Here is a 25,596-nt window from a genome sequence, read left to right on the forward strand (position 1 = left end):
CACTTCATCTCTTGTGCTCTCCGCGTCCCCACCTTGAAGGAAGGACTGTGTCGCATCTGAAGACCGATCTCAGGCAGCTGTGTCTGCGTTTGCAGTTGTTCCTGGCAGGCTACCCACACTGGGTGTGTCTTAATCGTAATGTAGGGTCCAGGCACGATGAGCTCTTGTTCCTTCTGTTGAGTAGCTTGCACTAGAACCTAGGGAGGTCTCTCAACCGGGTCCTTTTATCAGCTGTCACCAAGGGTGCCGTGAGTGGCACAGATCAGCCCTTCCCTACGATGCACTTTGTGTGAGACGCCTGGAGAGCAAAGGCAACACTTGTAGTGCTCCTTTTCCCTCCTGGATTCACAGAGCTTTCGGTTAGTTCACAGGTTTCAGGGGATTTGGAGAGTGCAAAACAGGCCTTTTGGAAGAAAGGAGGCATTCCGAAGCCCAGTAAGCATAACCACCATTCGTTTCTTTTCTCACTGGCTGATGCATTATATATTTAAGAGGAGATTTGGCCCAACCCAACCTCAACCCATTATTCACTCAACCTTTCTTTCTTTTTTTTTCTCTTTTCTTTTTTTTTCTTTGTTGTTCCGTTATAACCAGCAGAACTCAGCCTTTCCTTCACAATTGCTGTCTCTGTCTCTGCTCTAGACTCAAATGAATAGAAGGTCTCAGGGGCATGATGCAGTAGGGGTAGTGGTCTTCACATTTTGGCAATGGGTGTCTTTTTCTTTAAACAAAACTCTGTTAGTTTTCTGAGACTAGGCAACAACTTGGTGCAAAAACTGTACTTTTGTCCACAACTTTGGTGACTTAGAACAACAGAAGCTTATGATCTTGTTGTTCTAAACACCATAAATCTGAAATCAGGCAGAGTGGTGCTCCCCCGCCTCCCCCCGACCCCCGGGAGCCAGGGGAGAATCCATCCTTGCCTTTCCAGCTTCCGGTAGATCCAGGCGTTCCTTCCTCTGTGACTGCGTGACTCCAGTCTGTGGCTTGACAGGCATCCTCTGCTCCCCCTCTCTCTTTTCTGTGTGTCAATTATAAGGACACTTGAATAGATGGGCCCACTGGGGTAACCCACGACGCCCTCATCTCGAGATCTTTCACTAGATCACTTCTGCAGACCCTTTTCCCAAATAAAGTCTCATTCACGGGTTCCAGGACATGGACATATTTTCCTGGGGACCGTCATTCAACCCAGTACAAAAACCTTACACAGGGAAGAACAGAGAAAGGGGAGAGCTCTGGTTATATCATTGTCACATTATCAGGACCTTGACTTCCACACATGCAGCTCCCACCCCTTCCCCCATCCTTTGCCCAGTAAGCCATGCACCAAGGATCCAAGCTTGAAAATCCGAGTTTTAGCAGAGAGAGCTTGGGAGACTTCTAAGTCAAAGACCCTACGCTGGGAAGTAGGCCTGCAGTTCGCACAAGCCAACCCAACCTCTCAGTCTTAGCGTCTGCGAAAAATGAGCCGTTCAGGTCTACGCTGCAGTGGCAACACAAAGTCTACATGAGAGTCGTAGTTCTGGGGTCATTTCCAGGGCTCAGTAGCATGAGTTTGCTCTGTCCTCATGCCACGATATTCCACCCCACGGAAAAGGTGTTGGGATGTTATGGGAATACTTCCGACTTCACAGAAGTGTTGGTTCCAGAACCAGTAGACAAGAAAGTTAATTCTGGCTTTCAAAGGAAACCCCGAGCTCTAGAATCGTAGGGTTCAGGTTTTCATCTTTTCCTCTAGCAGAAAAGAGAGGATTCTTCAAGCTTAGTCAATTCTAAGTACCAGATGACAAGCCACGTTAAATAGATTCCAGTGATCTCCCCACATCCCTTCCTGCTTATACCACAAGTGGATTGTGGGCCAAGCCAGGATTTGATATTGATTGCACTTTGGTGGCTTTTGAGTCGTTGCTCAACTCCATCTCATCTAGTGTCATTTTAGACTGGGTGATTCTTCGTTGTGGGGACTGTCCTGTGCTTTGCAGGTTCAGCAGCATTTCTGGCCTTTACTCACTAGATGCCAGTAGCAACCCAGCCCACTGTGGCAAGCAAAACTGTCTTCAGACATGGCTCAGTGTTCCCTGGTGGGCAGAGTTGTCCCTGGTTAAGAACCAGTCCTTGAAAAGAACGTACCGTTGAGGCTAGGTGCTGTGGCTCACACCTGTAATCACAGCACTTTGGGAGGCTAAGATGGGTGGATACCTGAGGTCAGGAATTCGAGACCAGCCCGGCCAACATGGTGAAACCCCGTCTCTACTAAAAATACAAAAAGTTAGCCAGGCATAGTGCCAGGCACCTATAATCCCAGCTACTCAGGAGGCTGAGGGTGAAGAATCACATGAACCCAGGAGGGAGAGGTTACAGTGAGCCAAGATCATGCCACTGCACTCCAGCCTGGGCAACAAGAGCAAAATTCCTTCTCAGGAAATAAAGAGAATCTACCTTCTTTCAAGCCAGCCTATCATGTATCAGAACTAAAGAATCATTTTTCTTATTATTTTTTAAAGGCCCACTTTGCTGCCTGCCCATTGCTGATGCAGGAAGTCTGACCCATTCACTTCCGTTAACCCCAGCCTGAAAGATGCAGTCAGAGCCAAACTTTGCCTTCCTGCTCTGCACAATTTGTCTCTTCCCTCTTCTTCATCTCTAAAGAAAAACAGAAGTGATTTTCCAGAAGAAAAAGCCTCATCTTGTTTGTTCCAGTTATCAGGATCGTTTATCCAATGCTGGTCTCAGGTGGGCCTTAAGGGCATCACCGGGTGACCTGCCCAGGTGAACATGGTGTGCTCCAAAGGTATGCTGTTCATCTGTCTGTCTTGTAACCTTCTTCTCTTGTTGTTGTTGTCTTGAGATGGAGTCTTGATCTGTCACCCAGGCTGGAGTGCAGTGGCACAGTCTCGGCTCACTGCAACCTCCAACTCCCTGGTTCAGGCAATTCCCCCTGCCTCAGCCTCCCAAATAGCTGGGATTACAGGCACATGCCACCATGCCTGGCTAATTTTTTTGTATTTTTAGTAGAGATGGGGGTTTCACCATGGTGGCCAGACTGGTCTCAAACTCCTGACCTCAAGCAATCCGCCTGCTTTGGCCTCCCAAACTGCTGTAATCCTCCCAAAGGATTACAGGCATGAGCCACTGCACCCAGCCCTTGTTACCTTTTAAAGAGAGACATTCCTCGGCTACATCTGGCCTCCCTCTTCCAGCCAGTGAGTTAGGACCCCACTGCTCACATTCCTCTAGAGGAACACACTGCCTGCAAAGATGAGTTTTCCAGAAAAGCCATCTTCAAGGATGGAGACACAGAGAAATGAAGCAACTCATGTTGATTCAGTCTGGGAATCTTGAGAGAACCGGCAAGCAGGGCAGTGGGGTGGCCAGAAGCTGACATGGCTTTCTGGTAGGCACCCCCACACCCTGCCTCCTCCCTGTGCTGAGCATGGTCACTTCCGCCCCTTCCAGAAAGTCCCTCACACCTGTGGCATAGAGCCAAGAGTGAGCTACATTCCGGGTCCTCTGGATGCCAGGGTTGGTGAGATGCTTGAAAGTTTTGGCAGTTTGCTCAGATGAAAATCCTAGGAATTGAGACATAAGGACTCTCCAGTCTTCCTTCCTGCCACCCAGCAGGAACACCCTCCCTTCAGCCCTGGTACATGGGCACTTGGCCTCCACTCGAATACCCTTGGTAGCGAGCAGCTCACTACTCCTCTGAAGACAACCAGTCCCCTGTGCTGCATGCTTCTCATCCCCCGCTGTCTGGACTGCATCCTGAATCCGACGCTGGCTTCTGGCGGGCAGCACAGTGCTTGAGCCCCTATTCCCCATGACGGCATCCCAGCCATGCTGCCTGTGCATTCTGTTTTTGGGAGCTAACTTCTCCAGTCCTTCTGTTATGACATGGCATGACTTCTAGATTCTTACCTCTCCGAAAAGCCCCTCCAGGAGGTCATCCAACATGGTATGGCTACCTCTAAATGTCATATTCCAGACTGACCATGCTGGGGGCTGACCATATGAGAATATGGGTGCTGTCCCTTTGTAACCCTGACCCTGTTAATGCCACAGAGGTTGCGTGGACTTTTGGGATAAGCATGTCACTCGTGGAAACTCACATTGAAACTCCATTCCACGGCAGCTCTTTGTGCCTTGAGCTCTTGCTCCATACCATCCTCAGCCTATCCTAAATTTCTTGCAGATGAATGCTGGCTCCCTTTCAGACAGATAGTTTGGCCATCTTGAATCCTCATTTGACCTCCTATGTATTAATCTTCCCTCTCAAATGGGCACAGCATGCCAGTGTATCCATCAGACATGCAGCACATGGGATCGGAGAGACCCTTTGGCACACTGGCTGAGACCTCCATCCCGCTCCTCAAGACTTCACACCCCTCCTTCATGGCTTTGAGGCGCTTCAGCCAGTTCTGTATCTCAGCGTCATGCACGTTTCCTCTCTCGTTCTGTGTCTCAGCCTCACACGTGGTTCCCTCTCTCATTCTGTGTCTCAGCCTCACGCGTGGTTCCCTCTCTCATTCTGTGTCTCAGCCTCACGCGTGGTTCCCTCTCATTCTGTGTCTCAGCATCACATGTGGTTCCCTCTCTCATTCTGTGTCTCAGCCTCACGCGTGGTTCCCTCTCTCCTTCTGTGTCTCAGCACCACGCGTGGTTCCCTCTCATTCTGTGTCTCAGCATCACATGTGGTTCCCTCTCTCGTTCTGTGTCTCAGCCTCACACGTGGTTCCCTCTCTCATTCTGTGTCTCAGCATCACGCGTGGTTCCCTCTCTCATTCTGTGTCTCAGCATCACGCGTGGTTCCCTCTCTCGTTCTGTGTCTCAGCATCACGCGTGGTTCCCTCTCTCGTTCTGTGTCTCAGCATCACGCGTGGTTCCCTCTCTCGTTCTGTGTCTCAGCATCACGCGTGGTTCCCTCTCTCGTTCTGTGTCTCAGCATCACGCGTGGTTCCCTCTCTCGTTCTGTGTCTCAGCCTCATGCCTGGTTCTCTCTCTTGTATAGTCAGTGTTTTTGTCCAGTCTGTACTTGCCTTACAGTATAGTGTGTTCATGACTTGCCTTGAATCTAATCAGCCTCCCAACCTTATGAGAAAACAGCAGAGAAAATGAAGTTGGTCTAGCATGATTCCTGCTGAACTCTGTCTACTTCTGACAGTAACAGCTCCCTGCTTGCCAAACATGTAAATCTAGAATTTAATAATCCATCCTCAGTTTTTACCAGGCTTCGAAATCAGCAGACTGTTCTGTCAGCAAGCAGCCATGTCACCGTTAGTGATAAATTAGGGTGAAGTTTGCATTTCACTCACATCTTGACTGTTTTTCACAGTTCGTCAAACGAAACCCATGATGTAGGACCCTGCTGGAGGTGAGGTTGGAAAGAGGTGAGAATGCGTCAGTTGCTTGCAGCTGGTCCCAGCCTAGCCAGCACCTCTGCAGTCTGCTCTTCCAATCAGGACCTCAGGACACCAACCCTGCCTCCAGACAGGAGGGATTTCTGCAGCTGCAGCCCATGTTCTGTGCATGTTCAGGACTTTTCCCAGATCCAGGACATAGGTTTGATGTTAGGATTTCTGCTTTGTCCTAGAATCTGAGCACAAATCCCTATCTTGTGCCCTATGTGTGATCACTGAGTCTCTACTCATTTGTTCCCATACAGGGCCTGGGGAGGAATCCACAGATAGACAGTGCCCCAGGGACCTGCTGCTAGACCACCCACTCCACCCCCAGAGCCTGATTCTCATTCTTCTGAGCTTTGCTCTGGTGCTCACGGGCATCCTTAGACACTGTACACCAGCAGCAGAGCCAGGGCAGCCCCCAACAGTCAGCACACACTCAGAGGGAGGCTCTGGGCTAGATCCCCACCCGTGCCCAGAGCCCCATCTGTGTGTAGTTGGACAGCCTGGCGTGGAGGCCTTGCCCCACCATGGCAATGCCAGGCCATGGTCAGGGAGCCCGTGAGGGCTTAAAACACTGAACTAGTGTGATTGAGTCAGTTTCAGGAAGATGAACCAAGTTAAGTACAGACTGTATGAGATGGGGGAGTGTATTCATCCATTCTCATGCTGCTAATAAAGACATTCCTGTGACTGGGTAATTTATAAAGGAAAGAGGTTTCATTGGCTCATAGTTCAGCATGGCTGGGGAAGCATCAGGAAACTTACAATCATAGCTAGAGGGGAAGCAGTCACTTCCTTCTTCACATTGTGGCAGGAAAGAGAAGTACAGGGAATACCCCCTTATAAAACCATCAGATCTCATGAGAACAGCATGAGGGTACCCACCCCTGTGATTGAATTACCTCCCATGGGGTTCCTCCCGCAACACTATGAGACCTACAATTCAAGATGAGATTTAGGTGGAGACACAGCCAAACCGTGTCAGGGAGGTTGCCCTGTGGTTGGGGTAACAAATAGAAGACCTCCCTTCCCTTCTTGGACTTTTCAGAGAGGGTCATTTTTTTTTTCATAGATACAGCTTGAAGACTGGCACTGATGACCACAGACCCCCGCAGTCATTTGCCCCGCCATGTCCTCCTACGGGGGGGGGGGGGGAGCCATCCTCAGAGGAGCTGGTGACCCTTCTATGTAGCACAGCACTGCTCCAGCCTCACTGGTGAGGCTGGCATTCCCTGGCATGAGAAAGTGTCTGGCTCCCTCTGGTGACAAGAGGAAGTGCCTGAGCCTTTGCCGCTGTTCCCCTGGTGGAGGTGTGAGGATGCTTAAATGAAGGCACAGAGGTCCCCCACCCTGCGGGTGTGGGGTGGCATCTCTAGTACAGGCATCGTGCCACTTAGGCGGAGTCCTGTCTCCCTCAGGACCCTGCGCTTCCCAGCAGCAGCAGGGCTATGGCTCTGAGCAGGGTCTTCAGCACTCTGCAGGTGCTGCTGCCTTTGGAAGTAATTAGATTTCTTTAAAATTAATTTAGAGTTAGAGGGATTTCCAAAGCCCTCAACATTCTGCTGCTATTTCTCCTTTCCGGGCGTGAGGAAGTACAGGATTCCGCAGGCCCTGGACTCCTATGCCACTGTGTGGCCGGATTCTGGTAATCTGATTGTTCTGTGCCTTGATTTCTTCATTTGTAAACTCGTGATGAAGATATCTGCCTCCCAGGGTTGTGAGGATTAAAGTCTATGTGGTGTCTAAAGTCCATAGCACATGGCAGGTATTTAATGAAGAACGATTCTGTTGTTGCCATGGCATTACTGGGGCTGGATCTCAAGGTAGCAGCGGGCTGTCCACCCTGGAGCAGCAGAAACAGAGTTAGGTCACTATATCCCCATTGGGTGAACACCTGAGCACGTTAGTGAACGAGAGTGTGAAATACTAGGAACTACACAAATGGGTTTTTCGGAGCACCGGAGCTGGCTAGCACAGGGGTCTTCCCCTTGAGGCCTAGGCTCATCCTTGAGGTTTTCCGAGCCTAAGGGACCTCCATAGCAGGCATCTCCCTGAAGCCGCATAGCCTGTGCAGGACATTCGTGAGCCCAGGAGCTCCCGCGCTCCCTGCTCTAGGCAGGTCATAGCCTGACTTTGGTGCACCTTTTCCATAGGCAGCTGCAGCTCAGCCCTCCCTTGCACAGCCACCCCACTGACCCTTTGCTTGTTTCCAGAGGACTCCCTCTACTGTCTGCCTCATATCTTGGGACTCTCCCGCGCCTCTGCCTTTGCCCAGGCTGTTCCCTGCTGCCTCTCTCTCCTTCTCCCCTCGCTTTAATCCTCTGCTTTGTATTGAGTTCAGCTTCCCACTTACTGTGCATGTATCATTGGGCAAGTTACTTCATGTCTCTGTGCCTCAGTTTCCTTACATGTAAAATGGGAGTGTATCTGTGCATAAGGTTGCGGAGGATGTTAAATGAGATCGTACATGGAATGTTCTAGAACTCAGCCCTCGGTTCACTAGGCATCAGCACTGTCATACTGACAATACACCTGCCTCAAAACCCAACTCTGGCCCTACGAATGGGATATTGTCCTCACTGATGTGCTGTGTCTGCCATCCTTGAGTTCGCGCCCTCTGAGAAAAGTTTATCTTATGTACCACATTTAGGAAACTTATTTCTAAGCCTGCCGTCTGCTAGGCATGGTGAGGGGTCCAGCGATAATGAATAAAAGGGTTCTACAGGTCAGAGCTCCCTGTCAGTTTTCCACCCGGCTGGTCCTAACCAGGGAGCCATGCCCATGAAGGTGCTGATTTTATCCTGACATCTGGGCACCCAGGGATGGCTTCCTTCACTTTCCTTCGGTTGTCACAGGCATCTAGTACTCCGTGCCACTAGGAGGCACACCACAGCTTCCATTACCATCTTACGTACTGCCCCACGTGAGCCTCACGCTGGTGTTGGGAGCTGTGTTAGTCTCCTGGGGCTGCCATGACAACGTGCCATGGACTGAGTGGCTTCAACAACACACATTCATTTTCTTACAGTTTTGGAGGCTGAGATGGTGGTGCTAGTGGTGGCTCTCCTGACAACTCTCCCCTTGGCCAGCGGATGGCCAGCTTCTCGCTGTGCCCTCATGGTCTGTCCTCTTTACGGGAGTGTCCTTGGTGTCTCTGGGTCCAAATCTCTTAAGGACACCCATCAGATTAGATCAGGGCCCACTCTGAGGGCTTCATGTTAATGCAGTAACCTCTTTAAAAGCCCTGTCTCTGAATATAGTCACATGCTGAGGTCTCTGGGGCCAGGGCTTCAACATGGACTTGAAGGAACACAGTCAAGCCCATAATGGGGAGAGCACGGCAGGTCACTGCCCTGTGTTCCAGATGCAGTTGCGGAGACTTTGAGGGGTGCGTGCCTTGAGCACAGCCTCCTGCTGCTGCTGCCAAGTGGCCCTGCAGAGCTTTGAAGCTTGAACCGGACCAAGCTCCTGCCATCTCTGAGTTACCCCTTGCTGGGGGCTCCAGTGTGGATAACAGGGAGCCTGCAAAACCCCGCATCTGAGAAGCTGTCCCTAGAGAGCTTTTGGGAGGACCCCACTGGGCTCACATACTGAATGCGGGCCCTTATGGAAGGCACAAGCTGTTGGTTTCTGGGGATGGATTTCCTGCCTGTGGCTAGCCAGCCAGAGAGGCATGTGGCCTTGGCCTTGTAAGACCTGGCTGGGGCTGGGGAGGAAGAATAGATGCTTGTTTCAGCTGGGTTGAGAAGCCCAGATTGGCAACAGTGGCAGCTTTGACCAGCTGCAGATCCTCCCTGAGCAACCTAGTCGTCTACTTTTGTGGGATGATATTGTTAGGCAAATTATTCTCCATGATGCTGAGGCTGCCTACCCCTCCCAGGCCTGGGAAGTAGTCAGTTTACAGTTCGACAAACATGGGGTCTCTCCTCCAGGCAAAGGGCTGCACTGCCTCTATGGAAATGGTGATTTTTGCTTTTTTATAAAGAGGGTCTGTGTTTTTCCTGAGCCTACAATTGCTATGGCATGCCCAATACATGGATTTTTTTTTTTTTTTTTTTTTTTTTTTTTTTTGCATCCAGGCAGTCTAGAAGGATAAATATAGAAAAAGTCTCAGGTCACATGCTATGACCGAAGAGGGGAAGTGAAGGAAGAGAGAAAATCTAGGAAGGCCCCTTGGAGGAGGTGGTATTTAAGGCAGGCTTTGAATGAGTGGTCAGGCTTTGATGCACTGTTGGGGCCTTGGAGGAGAGGAGAAACTAAGCTGAAGACTAGCATGAGCAAGGCCTAGAGACCAGACAGCACGAGGGCCATACCCGGTGCCCCCGAGGCCACACGGGGTACCCCAGGCAAGAGTTCTGTGCTGAGTGCTGAGTTGTGGCAGCGTGCATGCTGCTTTGGCTGTCCCAAGAGATGCGGGTTCTGTCACCACGCTCGGTGACTCTGGTCCGGCCACATTTGGTGAATGACTGCCCCTCCACCTTCCAGGGTGAATATCAGATTGTATCCATATTCTTCCTTTAACCCACATACCCTGATGCATTTTATTTATTTATTTATTTTTTGGAAGGGGGCATTTTAAATTTTTATGGCTACATAGTAGCTGTATATATTTATGGGGTCCACCAGATTTTTTGACACAGACCTATAATATGTGGTAATCACATCAGGGTAAACGGGGTTTCCATCACCTCAAGCATTTATCATTTCGTTGTGTTAAAGACATTCCACTTACACTCTTACAGTTATTTTTAAATGTAAAATAAATGACTTGGCTTTAGTCACCACATTGCAATATCAAATACTAGAATTTATTCATCCTGTCTATATTTTTGCACCCATTAATAATCCCCACCTCACCCGCCACCTTCCCAGCCTCTGGTTGGTAACCATCATTCTACTTTTTTTTTTTGAGATGGAGTTTCGCTCTTTTTACCCAGGCTGGAGTGCAATGGCGTGATCTCGGCTCACCGCAACCTCCGCCTCCTGGGTTCAGGCAATTCCTCCTGCCTCAGCCTCCTGAGTAGCTGGGATTACAGGCACACGCCACCATGCCCAGCTAATTTTTTTTTTGTATTTTTAATAGAGACGGGGTTTCACCATGTTGACCAGGATGGTCTCTATCTCTTGACCTCGTGATCCTACCTCCAGATACATTTTGGGTACCAGCTATTTCTTTGGTCTGTGCTGGTGTCAATGGTGGTGCTTTCCTTTTTTTTTTTTTTTTTTTTTTTTTTGAGATGGAGTCTTGCTGTCTTGCTCTGTCACCCAGGCTGGCGTGCATCGATGCAATTTGGTTCACTGGTGTGATCTTGGCTCACCGCAATCTCTGCCTCACAGGTTCAAGTAATTCTCCCTGCTTCAGCCTCTTGAGTAGCTGGAATTACAAGGGCCCAGCACCATGCCCAGCTAATTTTTGTATTTTTAGTAGAGATGTTTTCGCTGTGTTGGTCAGGCTGGTCCCAAACGCCTGTCCTTCAGGTGATCTGCCTGCCTCAGCCTCCCAAAGTGCTGATCACAGGAGTGAGCCACTACGCCCGGCCTGGTGGTGCTTTTTAATGGGAAAGTCTGGTTAAGGGTTAGCAAGGGCAGAGGCTCGCTCTAGTTGAGCGTTCTCAACCTGTCTGCAGGTAGAATCACCTGGGGACTTTGGGAAAAGCCAAGTTCCCAGTCTGTACTAAAGACCAAATTCATCATAATCTCCAGGAGTGAGTCCTAGGGATTCGTGCTTTCTATATACAAGTTTTCCAGGCGAATCCAATGCGCAGCCCAGTTTGAGTTCCAGTGACGTATCTACTGTAAGAGGTCAACAGGTTGCGGAAATGTGGGAAGGGGCACATATGCTCTGGCTCTGTCACATACTGTGTGGGTTCCCTAACATTAGTGCTTTGTTTCGTTTTGTTTATGAACTTCGTGATGGAGATAATTCAGTTATTACGCAAAGTGTCTAACACTAAGGGTCACCTCCCCACCCTCTCCTTCCCTATTCGCCTCCTCCTCAGACACAGGCAAGGTCAGTCACGTAATGCTGGCAGGCTGTTGGCAGTGGGCGCCGGATAACCGTATTGCGTGTTTTACGGGTTTCCTGCTGTTTTAGGGTCATGTTTTATTCATGTACATACGATGCAGAACACTCCCTCTGAGGAGAGAACTTTCAGCCTGCAGATTCCAGGTCGTGGCAGTACATTTGTGTGAATTGAGGGCACGGAAGGCAAGGGGTAGATGAGAAACACAGAGCCCCGATGTAGGGTTCGGCGGGCATTGAAGCCGTGGAAGCCAGGGATGCTCAAGCCGCCTGGAATTGCTCTTTTTTTTCTAGGTCAACACTGCCCTCTAATGGGGCAGAGCCACACAGCCAGCCCGTGTTTTCTCATTCCTCCCACTTGAGAGAACCACTTAGGGTTAAAATTCCTGCAAGTCCAGCTAAAGAAACAGCCTAGGGAGACCAGCCGTGCACACCCCGATTCTTGTACTCATTGTTTCTGAAACACAAAGATAATTCTAGAAAGCATCTGTTACATGCCCGACGTCAGAAGCTTTGCATGTATCACGTATCATTCTCACTGTCTGCAAGGTCCATGACTCTTCTTCCCAGACTCGGAGTTGGGAAATGAACCCTGCAGAGACTGAACCATAGAACCAGGATTCCAACTTGGTAGGACTCAGCCTTGGCTGATTCTCAAGCCTTCACCACTATGCCATGATACCCACTCTTTCTCTAGGAACTAGGTCCTGGAGTCCTGAGTTCAAATCTTCCACCATGTACAAGCTGTGTGACCTTGGTGCAACTAACTGATCTCTCTGCTCTTCCATATTCCCATCTACAAAAAGAGTATCATAAAAAGTCACCTTGTCAAGGCATCGTGAGAATGATTGTTTGACCTTGAATAGATCGGAAAGGACAGAGAAAGAGCTGAAGAAAACGATTGCCTCTGGATGGTAGGAAAACAGCGTCTTTTCCCCCTGCCGAATGCATTACTTTTATAATCAGACCAAATGACCACGTTCCCTGTAAAGCAGTAGAAGTCTGCGCCCATGTGGACCAGCCCTGCGAGGTATTACAGAAGTGACCGTTTTCTTCTCTTCCTCAAAGTTGAGTCAACCAAATCTTAAGATCCCTCTAAAGAAAACCTCAGGCTTCCCCCTGAAGGAATCTCTCATTTTGTCAAGTACAGAACCCTCAGATCTGCCCTTCCACTGCCCGGCTTGGTGTCGTCTCTGTCACTGCTAAGTCAGGACCGACTGTCATGTGAGTGCACTGTCCTCAGGTGCCCTCCCTCCCCACAGTCAGGAAGGGATCTGAGCAGGGGCCGGCGTGCTGGGCAGCATGACTTTTGTGCACAGGACGTTCTTCCTTTACCATTCTCCTAAGGACAGCTGAGAAGTGCCTGGTCCTGACAGTTCAGTTCCATCAGCACCTGAAATTCTATTGCAATAGATAATTGTATTGTTCAGAAATACATTCTTCAGAGAATCACATTCGTTTCTAGGCTTTCTGTCATTAGGAGAACTGTATTAGGGATTTATTAAAAATTACTCCTAAGAAGTAAGTCTTACATAGAAACAGACAAGAAGGGAAGATCTACATGGATATCGTGTTTCTGGGTGGTGACAGATGTTGATTTGTGCTGTTATCTTTGTGATAATGATTGCTAACATTTACTAAGCACTTACTGTATGCTAGGCACTGTGGAAAGCCCTTGTGAGGCATTAATCACTCAAAACCTCAAATGAATCCTGTGAGGTGGGTACTGTTAACCTCACTCACAGGTGAGAGTATGGAGGCCCAGAGTAGCTAAGTACTTTTGCCAAGGTCAGACAGCCAGTGACTGCAGACCCTGGCCCTCTAGCTCCAGGGTCTGCGTTCTTGGCCACTGTGTTATTCTGCCTCTCTATGCTTGGTTTATTCTCAGGTCACCTTAATGAGCATGTGCTGCTTTTAAAATGAAAAAAAAAAGGGGGTTTGTTTTTAGGTTCCATGAAGGAAGAGTTCCAGGAATTCATCAGAAGCATTTTCTATGCACTACATATTTGACCCTCAATAACCCCTTAGGAGGTAGGGATTGTTGTCTTCTCATTTTGCAGAGGAGGAAACTGAGGCAGAGGGAGCATTTGTACCATGCTCACAGACACACCAGTACAGCAGAGCCTTGACACCAGTGCTCCCTCGAGGCCAGTAGCACCTCTGTGTCCCTTCCCACCCCAGGAGACTAGGGATCAGAAACACGAATGTGTGCATCTGATGGCAAAGTGAGTAGGAGAGCTGATGGCAGTCCCTGGGTTTCTGGGTGGCCTGTTTGGCTTTGGTTTCACAGGCATAAAGAGTTCATGCTAGCAGGTAGCAGATGCCTGCTGTTCCCTGGGAAGACTGTAGTCCTCTCACCCAGCCCCACAGGCTGTTCACGTGGGAGCCACGCCCCATGCTACACTTTGACACAGAGAAAAATAAAGGATCACATGACAGGGTCAACATTTTCCTCAATGTGGTGTGCACCACCGTAGCCAGCCAGTGTTGCCATCTCTTCCAAGAGCAGGCCTTGCAGTGAGCCTGCAGGAGACCCAGGCCAGGTGGAAGCAGAGAGAACAGAATGGGTGCCATGGTGTGGTTCGCTGGGAGCATCAGTGGAAACGGATGTTACGAAGTGCTTCATCTGTGCCAGGGCTGGGCTCCAACAATCGCTCCCATTTATTACTCACCACAGCCCTATAAAATGTCTTATTAGCACGTTACTTTTCAGATGCAACAAAGCCGCACAGAGAGGCTGAGGGGGCACCAGGTTTCCAAGCAGTATAGGTTAGTAGTACGTGCATCCACATCCAGCTGGCGCTAGAACCCACTCTTAACCCCACCCTACCCGCCCTCTGAAGGGCAACTGGGCCGCCCTGCTGTAAGTTTTTATTTCGGAGTCATCGTGTCCCTACATGTGAATGGCCCCCTCAATTCAAGGAGCTGCCTTTGAATAGCAAAGCTTGGTGGTTTTTGTTCTTTAACCCTGTCTGTTTGCACTTGAGCTAACTGGGACTCAGTTTTGCATTGGCTGATCGTGGTGAAGCTGGGAAGCTGAGTGTCCTGGGGCGAGCTGCTTAAGTGGGATGCAACTGCTTGGATCATTCCTGCTTGGATGCAACTGGGATGGTAGCACCCAACCCATGCATAGTTAGGAGGAATCCTGAGATAACGTGTGAATCACATAGTCTGGCATCACACAGCAAGCACTCACATAGCCGTGTGTGTGCATGTATGTATATCACACATGCGCATATATGTGTATGAAAAATATAAAAATCATGTTTTCTTGCATGAAACGTGTATATACAGCTTACAAATCATTGTGAAACAAATACTTCCTTCTAGATGCAGTCCAATCATGGGACTCACTAAGGCGACTTACAGGGTCAGGCCAGGTGCATGTAACCAGAAGAATTTGGAATATACAACCGGAAACCTGGAATTTTCTGGCCCATTTTCCGTAAGTGGTGCTAGGACAATTTGCAGCAACACTGGGGAGAATGAGCTTCCATGCAGTCTATAAACAAATGAACCCCAACACCGGTATTGGAGAATCTCTCCTTTCCACCAACAGTAACTGCAGTTCTGACTTCTGGAATATTTCTTTTCCTGGTTTTCTTTATAGTTTGACTCCCTGTCACTGAACCATTAACTTTGCTGTTTGGAATCCTGCGTAAGCAGAATCACACAGCACATGTTCTTCCGTTCGGCATTCCATCTTTCAGCCATGTTGTGGGTGATGTGTTGTTGATGATCAGCTGTGAATGATCTGTTTTCTTAGCTGTAGAATAACTGTAGAGCATAGAGAGATCACATTATGTTTTTCTCTTCTGCCGTGTATGGGCATTTGGGGTGTTTCCAGTTTGGAAATCTTAAAAACAGTGCTGGTCCAAGCATTCTTGGATGTTTCTCCTTGTCCGTCAGCACACATTCTGTGGGGTGTTTTCCAAGGACTCAGGATTGTGCATCATTGGATTGGTTTATCTTTATTTTTTCAGGCACTGCCAAGTTTTGCCAAGGTATTGCCCAGTTTGCACGCCTCCTAGCAGTGTAAGAGAGGCTCAGGTCTTTGCCAGCACTTGGTAGTGTCAGAATCTTTAACCATCGGAAAATGCACTAGTATTTAATTGGGGTTTAAGTTTATACTTCTCTGAATTCTAATGAGACTGATTGATCATTTTCCTGCATATTATTGTTCTTTTGGATTTCTCGTTTCTATTAAGGTTTCTGTCGATTTCTCTCCTGGTTTGTCTCTTTCTCATCAGTTCATACTAGTTTTTATATAGTCTATATATGAACTCTTTGTTTCTTACATGTATCATAAAAATATATGTGTTACACATGTATTTTCCCACAATTTCACATTCTTAGTGAACTCTTCTGATGAATCAGCTTCATTCTGATGAATGAAAATGTTAATTGTATTGTACTGCAATCTTTTGTTTCAATAGCTAGTGTTTTTTAAGTTTGGTTTCAGAAGTCTTTATTCCCCACATCACAAAGGTACTTTACTCTGTCATTTTCTAGAAGCTTTTATATTTTCCTGTTCACATATAAGGTCTCTGATTCACCTGGAATTGGGTTTTGCACATGTCGTGAGGTGAGGCTCATTCTGCTCCCTATAGTTGCAAATTGTCCTAGCACCCTTTATGGGAAAGACCATTCTTTCTCCACTGTTGTGCAATGCGCACTTTGTTATAAAGCCAGTGTCCGTAAGGGGCTGTTACTGGGCTGTCTCTTTTGCTTCATTGCTGTATTTGTTTTCTCTTGTGCCAAAAGCACCTTGGCTTTAAAAGAAGTCCTGACACCCAACAGGGACAGTCTTGACAGCAGGCGTGCTGCTTCACACGTGTCTAGAGTGGTCTTGGTCCATTTTTATAAACTATTTAGAATCAGCAAAATGTCCCCTCATGCTTTTATTATATCAGTAATAGTATTAAAGTTAAATAATTCTTTCTGCATCAGAAAATTCCAAGTTTCCAGTTACATTTTCCAAATTCTTGTGGTTACATGCACCTGGCCTGACCCTTTATGTAGCCTTAGTGAGTCCCACAGTCGGACTGGAGAGTCCATAGCACAGAGCCGGCCGCAGAAGGGCTTGGGGAAAGAGCGCTGCTGAAGGAAAGAGGAGGTTTGAGTCCGAGTCCCAGCTCTGCCCCCAGGTAGCCAGGTGAGCTCGGGCAGTCCACTGCCAAGAAGAGTCTCTCACTACTTCCTCTGCACTGCCACCGTGACTAGTGTGCTCATCCGCATATCCTTTCAACAAAGGGCAAACTTACTGTCCATCAGCACTGGGGCGAAATAGGAATGTAAAGAAGAATAAGGCATCATCTCTAGCTCAGGGGCTCCTGAGCCTCAGGGAGACCTGTTCCCAGCTCCAGCCCCTCTCACTCAAAGATAGCTTTAGGAAATGAGGTATGGAGGGTGTGGTGACTTGGAAAGAGAAGGACTGGGAACCCAGGTGAGTGCCCAACCCAACCTGGTGGAAAGGATGCCTCCGGGACTGGTGTCTCCACAGCAGGCCACTGCTGTTCCCTGTTCAAGCCACCAGCCCTGCTCACCGGACCATAGGGCCCTGTGGGGCTCCTGTGGACGGCCGAGGTCAGCAGCTTGGGGGACGTCCCACCTTCCCTGCACGAGGGCAGGAGGCCTGGGACCCTGGAACCCCCGGCTGTGCTGTAATGGTGATGTCAGTGATGACTGTGATTATTATGATTTCACTGTCAACCCTTTTGTCCCCAAGCATGGGGGTGACAGCACAGTCTTGATGCACCCTCTGCAGCTTGTTGCTTGTTTCTCTTTTTCCAAGAACACCGAAGGCTCGGTCCATTGACCTATTAAGTGCTAATCGTAACTCTCACTATTCAGTCTGTAGGGCATGGATCTGTGATGAATACATCGCTTGGGAGAGGTATTTAGTTTTAAGGGAAGAAAGGCTTCTGATGATGGGTGATAGGGGAGGTGCTGGGAGTCGCAGCGGATGATGACTCAAAAGGGTAGGCACAGCACCCTTGGCGAGAGAACTGTGTTCCTGCGCTCTGCCTCCCATTCTTTTGGGAAGGCCTGAGCAGTGAGTTTGCTTGCTGAGCCGACTTTAGAGTGCCTGTAACTCTGACTGATGGCTTCCGACTGTCTGCAGCCTGGATGGGAGGGGAAGGCTGGCTCCAGGACTCTCTCAGGTCTGGCATGGGTGCCACTCCTGACTTGGACAGCTGCTCTCCATGCCCTGCTTCCTGCTGCTTTCTCAGTTCCTCTTCCTGCTGCTCTCCTCCCTACCCACAGCCCCACTAAGGACAGCCCCCAAATTCTAGTCCATCCCCCAAAAATCTTTTCCAGTAACATCCCCTGCCCCCAACTTTGCGTCCTTGGTTATCTTAATCTAAGTTACGGCAAACCAGAGGTAATGTGCTAATCATGCGAATGTCACCCCCTCCAAGTGACACGTTTTCATTTTTTTTAATGAGGCATATTAACAGAAATAAAATTCTGTCGTTTCTGGTTGGCCGTGGAGTGACCATTTGGAAGCAGTTGAACTTCCAGATTTCTTCATGTCCGAGTAGGATTTTGCTCAGCCCTGTTTCTGTGATATAAACCATATTTTCTCCATTCTTTTCTTCACCACACATATCCTATAAGCCCTCTTCAAGTGATTGCTTGGGGGTTCTGGGTTCCTGTCTGTAAATGTGTGTGAGTTCGTTCAGGTATAAAGAAACATCTGAGGCTGGATAATTTATCAAGAAAGGAGATTCACGTGACTCATGGTTTTGCAGACGGTTCGGGAGGTATGGTGCTGGCACATGCTTCGGGTGAGGGTCTCAGGAAGCTTCCAGTCATGGCAGGAGGCAAAGGGGGATCCCTGGCAAGAGCCAGAGCAAGAGGGAGGAGGGGAGGTCCTAGACTCCTGTAAGTAATCAGATCTGGTGTGGACTGAGTGAGAATGTACTCATGGCCAAGGCAGCGGTGCTGAGCCATTTGTGAGGGGTCTGCCCCACACTTTAATACCTCCCACTAGGCCCCGCCTCCAACATTCTGGATTACATTTCAACATGAGATTTTTAGGGGACAAACATGCAAACTGAATCACCTGGCTTCCTTTGCCCCGTATTGAAAAACCGTTTGCCTTCCACTGTGTAGTTTAAATTGTTTTTCACCCCTCCAGTTCAGTGAGCTGGGGCGGAGGGAAAGCTTCAAGTCAGTGAGGCCAAGATTTTTTACTGTTTGGTTCAATGCTGAGTCCCCAACCCTGAGAATAGTCCTTGGCACACAGAAGGAGCTCAGTGAACCTTGATCGAATGAAGAAATATGTGATTGGTTCCACAATGACATCACCGATGTTTGAGGCTGAGTTGATCTACCCCTATGAATGGGCTAAGCTGGAGAGCTACCCTCCGCTGGGCTTAAGCTCCCTGCAGTGAAAGTTGTCTCTCACCCTGCCCCTCAGGTGCCCGTGTGGTCAGTTAGCACTCACCCTTGGAGCTGCCTGGGTTGGAGTTAGCCATGCATGGACTGGCCTCATCAGATGGCCAGCTTCTAAAGGGAAGGGCCCCTTCTTTATTACTGTTTTTACCGCCAGTGTTTGGAGAACTGTCAGTGCTCCAGAAATGTCTACCAAATTGAAATTGAAATAGATACAGCCTGTGGGTTTCAGTTTGGGATCAGTACTTGTTTCCGAGTGTCCCAAAATGTCTGTGTAAAAGACCATGTATTATATCCATCAGATGCTTACGCGCTGTCCAGAGCCTGGCATCTCCTCAAGTCCTACAGAAAAGCTTAATTCTTGAACAGCTGTTACAGCCACAGCAACAGTGGAAACCGATAATAACTTCAAAACGTGGGGAGACATTGAAGAATTGAAGTTAATAAATATGTAATTGCATGTTAGATATCTACCACTGTATGAACTTTGTGATTTGCTAAATTTCAGACTCATAAGTTTTATTATATTTAAAAATAATTTGCGGCATAGATTATCCTAACTTCACAAAAATTCCTGAGTTTACGCAATGGATGCCAAGGGACGTGAGCCAACTATAAATTAAACAAGTTATATGAAGCCAAATGAATGTAAAAGCAAAATTATAAACGTCTTTTCAAAACTGTGGATGGCAGAAAAAGTAATGTTAGATATGGATGTATTTTAATATGTTTGATGTGGGGTGAAGTCCTCTGAAAGCAAGGGGCACAAATTTCAAAGCAACCTCCCAAAATACTATAGAATTGTAGCAAAATATACAGTGCTTTCGCAGAGTTTCCAACAATTAGAAATATGTGCTTTCCCTTCTAGGATTTTTAGATTAATTCCTCCAGTGTCATCTGTAAAAGCAGACAGCTCGTCTCATTAGTGTAAAATAATCTCCTTGACCTTTGGTGATTTGTAATCTATTTTTTTTCATCATCTTCTTTCAGGAATCCTGTTCACGATGCTGGTATTCGGACCAGCCTGCGGGTTTATCCTGGGCTCTTTCTGTACCAAAATCTATGTGGATGCAGTCTTCATTGACACAAGTAAGGAATACCTCTCTATGTCTACCTTCTATCCACAAGCATTTCCTCCCTCCTAAATGCAGCTTCCGCCTATGGGTTCTAAAGCCTTCTTGCTAAGAGACAGTCTTGATGCCACTGCCTGGAGCTGAGGCTCGCTTGAGGTTAGATCAGAGAACATGAGTGTTGGTTCAGAGGGTTGACTCAAGTCTGAGTCCTGCAGCATCTCCCTAGAGGCCGAATATCCCCCAGTAACTGATTTTACTCCTTAAATCTGTATTTTCCTTATCCATAAATAAAGGGTAACAATAATTATATCTGCCTGGCAGAAAAGAATTTAATGAGAGTTTCTGTGTAGAAACACACAGCACATGCTCATTGAGTTGGGGCCCGTTAGCCGCTGTGAGGATCCTGCTTTCCAAACTCAAAGTTGAAGCTTGTGTTCTGGAAGTGCAGGTGTACAAACCGGGTCAGTGAGACAGAGTATTGGAAAATCCTTTTGGAAGTCACTGTTGTGGTGCCCTTTGTGAGGAAATGTCCACATTCAAAACCACTCCAAGTGAAACAGCTTCTAGCAGGAAGTGCGAGTACATTTCTCAGAACACTCTGAGCTCCCCAATCCATGGCTGTGGGATCGAATGGGATGCCAGATCGATGGGTTAGGGTGACAGGCAGTCCCCAGACCTCAGTGATCTTATACAGCTAAGGCTTATTTCTTTCTCACGCTACATGTCCGGTGTAGGTGAGCAGTGTCAGAGGCAGGGAGACTTGGCTCATCGTGGTCACCTATCGATCTCTTCTCAGGATCCATAAGCATTCTCAGCCCCCGGGCCCAGGCTGGCAGACGTTCCATCCTGACCCCAGCTTGTGCAGTTACCAACTCAGGAAACCTCTTTCACTTTGGCCCTTGAAGCCTCTACTCAGAAATGGCATGCAGTGCTTCCCCTCGTATTTCATTAGTCAAAGCAAGTCACGTGGGATGTTAGTTTTCTGTTGCTGCGTAAGAAATGACCCCAAGCCGGCCAGGCGTGGTGGCTCACGCCTATAATCCCAGCACTTTGGAGGCCAAGGCAGGTGGTAGATCACATGACAGGAGTTTGAGACCAGCCTGACCAACATGGTGAAACCCCATCTTTACTAAAAATACAAAAAAAAAAAAAAAAAAAAAAAAAAAAGCTAGGCGTGGTGGCATGCACCTGTAATCCCAACTACTCGGGAGGCTGAGGCAGGAGAATTGCTTGAACCTGGGAGGTGGAGGTTGCAGTGAGCCGAAATTGCACCATTGCACTCCAGCCTGGGTGACAGAGCGAGAGTCTGTCAAAAAGAAAAAACAAAAACCCAAACCATAATGACCTAAAACAGCAGACATTTTTTTATCACACAGTTTTATGTGGTTTGTTTTTTGTTTTTGTTTTTGTTTTTGTTTTCCAGTGGGTGTGGAATATAGAACCAGCTTCTCTGGGCATCTGTAGCTTCACTGGGCAGTTGTAACCTTTCATGAAGCTGCAGTCAAGGTGTTGGGTCTTGGGGCATCCCAAGGCTCCACTTGGGGAGGATTCACTTCCATGCTCACTGCCATGGGCCCACAGGAGGGGGAGATCTTGCAGTGACACCCCTGAAGCAAATAACCCAAGAGAAGGTGAGAGAGAGCCTCTGAGGCAGGAGCCACAGCCTTTTTATAACGTAATCTCAGAAGTGACGTCTCATTACTTCTGCTGTATTTTGTTTCTTAGAAGCCAGTCACTTGCCCAGGTTTGTTATTGAAAGAGAAGGGATGATTACACAAGCACCAGAACACAGGTGGCAGGGATTTCAGGGGACCATCTGGGTCATTGCCTGCCATGTGCTGTCACATCTCTGCTTTGCATCTGAAATGGATCACTGTATTTCCGTGTAGCTTAGCGTGTAGCAAAACCATGTTTCCTTTCTCTCTGAAAACAGCGGGCGAGAAGCCATTCCAGCCTTTGCTTCTCGTGCCGATCTAACCTCAGGATCAATAAGAACTCTCAGTCCCCGGGTTCTCAATCCATCATCTCTTGACAGTGCTAAATTTACTAATTCACCCCAAAGAAATAATGTGGTTTTAAATCCAATCAAGTTGCTCTGTGATTCACTCCATTAATCCCACTGATACATTTACTTGTAGCTAATGATGTTACAAATTTCCAAGTGGGGAAAAAAAAAATCAGAGGCAGCCCTATGTATTTACACTTTTAAAGTGCTGAATCTGTTGGGTAGGTGATTGATTGCTGCTGTGTTGCAGCAGTCGGCTGGCCCTTTGAACCCAGTTCCTAGGGAGTGTGGTAAGGGGTGGGCAGGGAAGTGACGGGACACATGAGGTGAGTCAGTTTCCATCTTGCTCATACAGATAGGCCAGCTTCCTCTGCCGCACCCAAGGCAACACCAGACAGGGCCAGCAGAGGGGACAGAGAGGAGGCCTACTCCTGGTGCAGTGAAGAAGCCGCTTTGACGGGTAGCAAAGTGGCCAGGTGGCCTATTTTGCCCGCAGTGGTATCAGTGGTGGCCTTGAACCAAAAGCCTGTGAATGATCAGAATGTCAGAGCTGCAGAGAGCCTCAGACATCATTCTTTACACTTTCATTTTACAAATGAGGAAACTGAGTCACAGAGAGGGGAAGGGATGTCCCCAATCGAAGAAATGTATCTCTATAAAACCCAGATCTCCTGAGCCCACCTATGGTTCTTTCCACTTCAAGATTTCACTCACCAAACTCTCTTGTGAGAATGAAACGATATCTTTTCTCAGTGCCTGAAATGGCCAGTGGGTAGACAGATGGCTGGAGGGGGCTTAGCCCATCCACTCCTACTTCCCTCCGTCTGCCGAGGCTGTTCCTTCAGACTGGAATGCTGTTCCCACCTTGCTGTGTTCAGCATCTCTGTTTGCCTGTGAAGGCCCAGGCTGGAGCAGCATGACCCGTGGTTCCAGGCTCTTTGGCTACTTGATGCCTGCAGGGATGTAAGGCAGATGGGCTCTTTTCAGTTCCGTCTGGGCATCTTGCTGAGGGCAGCCTTCCCCACCAAGTGACAGCGGACCTTCCTTTCTGTTTCTAAAGATCACAAGGTGCATCCTCAGTCAGGATCTTTGTGTCCTTCCCAAAAGCACCGTGAGGGTTGGTGCTGCTTGTACCACTAGAGGGCAGAAGAATCCCATTTATCCTGTTAGGGAGTCAGCCGCAGCATGCTGCCCTGTCCACCAGTTTTTACTGTTTCTAATCTTGTGACTGAAACTTGCCGCCCGTGGGTGGGTTTGGGCTGTATTTGGGGAGGGTATTCTTGATTTCTCGAGGGCCTTCCCTGTCTTTTCCTTGCTTTCGTAAAACAGAGCCTGAGGGCTGAGCAGTGGATGGGAACCTTGCTGTAGGCATGAATATGCAAGAGCCACACGCATGGCCACATGTTTCTGAAGTCCCAACCCAGACTGGGCTCCAGGAAGAGCAGCAGCTGAAATTGCGGAGAGGCGGCAAGGCAGGTCCACAGAAGGCCTGGTTGGGGCAGTTGGAGGAGGGAACTGGTGGCGTCCATGACATAGCCTGGTGCCGGCATGAAGAGGAGACTCCAGTGAGGAAGCCTGGTTGAAACTTGTGGGGAGATGCAGCTGGGGCTGCCAGGGAGGGTTGGTTGTAGACATGGGCCAGCTCTGGAGTGAGAGCCCCCGTGCGGCCCTTGCCTGGAGGTCCCAGCTGGCTCCGCTTAGACGTGGGCTTCTGCTGCTGCTGGCTCTCATCCGCGTTTGATCCCTGCCTGGCTCCCATTGCTCCTCAGCTCAAGGAGACAGTCCCTCCCCTGAGAGGTGGGGGAGGAAATGACAGTGCCTCCAGAACTTCGTTTTTAGGTTTTCTTTGTTCAGTTGAAACCCAGGTAAGAACAGATCTTGAAAAAAAGAAGGAATTGGTAGCAGAGGATATCTCTAATCACTGACTTGTTCAACCTTCACGACGTGGGTTTAGCACAAGAAGTGGAGTGAAATCACAGCAGCCATGGCTGGGTCCCTTATTAAAGCGATCGAAATGCAGCCTCATTGGAGCCTCAGCGCATTCTCATGGGAGTGTAAGTCCTACCATTAGACGAGGCATTATCATACCATGGTTAAGAATTCAAGCACTGGAATCAGACTCCATTTGCATCCTGACTACACCCCTTACGAGTCCTGTGATTCCGGCAGCGACATGGCATACACATCCTGAGTCTGTGTGTGGATGGCTGGAGTTTCTCATGCAAAGCGTTTAGCACAGCACCTGGCGTATGGTAAGCACGCAATCCATACGTACCGTGAGAAATCTGAGAGGTTAACAGTTTCCGCAGCTAGAGATAGAGCAAGGATTCATCCCCAGGCCTGCCTGACCTCAAAACCACACTCTTAACAGAACAGCGGGCTTCCCTGAAACAGCTCCAGGAATTTAGCCAGCAGGCGGCTCCCTTCCCTGGACAGAGGCCTCGCTGAGACGCCCTGGCCTCGCCAGCACGTTGGTGCAGCCCTGTCCTGAGGCTCACACCAGCCGGCCCTCGCAGACGGCTGCTTGGCGTTTGCAGCTGGAACAGGATGCGGCCATCTGTTTGCTTCACCAAAAGGGTCAGCAGACTGAGAGCCTCCTGCTCTGCCGTCCTGAGGGCCAGCTGCTGCCAGATTCCTTCATTTTGGACTACTGAGGCCAGTGGCTGGGATTCTAGGTGTTCAGTGCCACCCTCCAGCCTTAGCTCCTTCCTCTTTCTCTTTTCTAATTAGGTTTGTAACTTAATGATACTCTTGGAATTCTTGAGTCTCATAGCAAAAGAGGTTAAACAAATAGGTAAATTAACTACAAAAAAATAAAATAAAATCCCCACAAAGCCATGGTAATTTGTCCATACAGCCCAGGAGTGAGAAGAGAATGTCCCCTGTTTGCTTTAAGCTGATCTTCTCACAGTCTCAGGTATCCTCATGAGTGTGTGGGTGGGTCCGTCGGCTGGTTTTAAACTGGTTTAACTCTTTTCCCAGTGACTTTTCATTTGACTTTGGAAATAGGTAAAAATCTCAGTGAGCCCCATAGTTCAGTTGATGTTTGGCAGAGGGAGCAAACAGCTCTCAACTTACTCAATACAAGCAACAAACTAGGACAACCCAAAGTCAGATCCAAAGAGTGGAAGAGATAAAAATGGATCTTGTAAGGCCGGGCACAGTGGCTCACACCTGTAATCCCAGCACTTTGGGAGGCCGAGGCAGGTGGATCTCCTGAGGTCAGGGGTTCAAAGGCCAGCCTGGCCAACATAGTGAAACCCTGTCTCTACTAAAAATACAAAAAATTAACTGGGCATAATGGTGGGCACCTGTAATCCCAGCTATTCAGGAGGCTGAGGCTGGAGAATTGCTTCAACTCAGCAGTTGGAGGTTGCAGTGAGCTGAGATTGTGCCATTGCGCTCCAACCTCAGTGACAGAGTGAATTTCTGTTGAGACAGGGAGAGAGAGAAGGGAAGAGATAGAAAGAAAGAAGGAAAGAAAGGGAAGGAAGGGAAGGAAACGAAGGGAGGGAAGGAGGGAGGGAAGGGAGGAAGGAAAGAAGGAGGGGAAGGAAGGGAAGGAAGAATCTTGTAAAGGAGAGAAGCTTCTATACCTGTTGACACCTATGTCAGGACAAGCCCTAGACGTGCATAGACATTTCATGGTCCACCCAGCAGACGGCTCTCCTTGCTCTACTCTGCTCCCTTTTT

General features: G+C 48.6%; 1 protein-coding gene across 5 annotated transcripts in view; it reads left to right on the top strand.

Moving 5' to 3' along the window:
- SLCO3A1 (solute carrier organic anion transporter family member 3A1) overlaps positions 1–25,596 on the top strand; it is a 547,211-nt gene that overhangs the window by 448,536 nt on the left and 73,079 nt on the right. For all 5 annotated transcript variants that reach the window (XM_039479926.2, XM_039479925.2, XM_039479924.2 and 2 more), the window contains exon 3: positions 19,816–19,914. In XM_039479926.2, coding sequence (XP_039335860.1) covers positions 19,816–19,914 — 99 coding nt within the window. The remainder of the gene's footprint in view (positions 1–19,815; positions 19,915–25,596) is intronic.

Source organism: Saimiri boliviensis, chromosome 5, assembly GCF_048565385.1.
Source record: "Saimiri boliviensis isolate mSaiBol1 chromosome 5, mSaiBol1.pri, whole genome shotgun sequence".
In the NCBI taxonomy this organism is placed as follows: Eukaryota; Metazoa; Chordata; class Mammalia; order Primates; family Cebidae; genus Saimiri; species Saimiri boliviensis.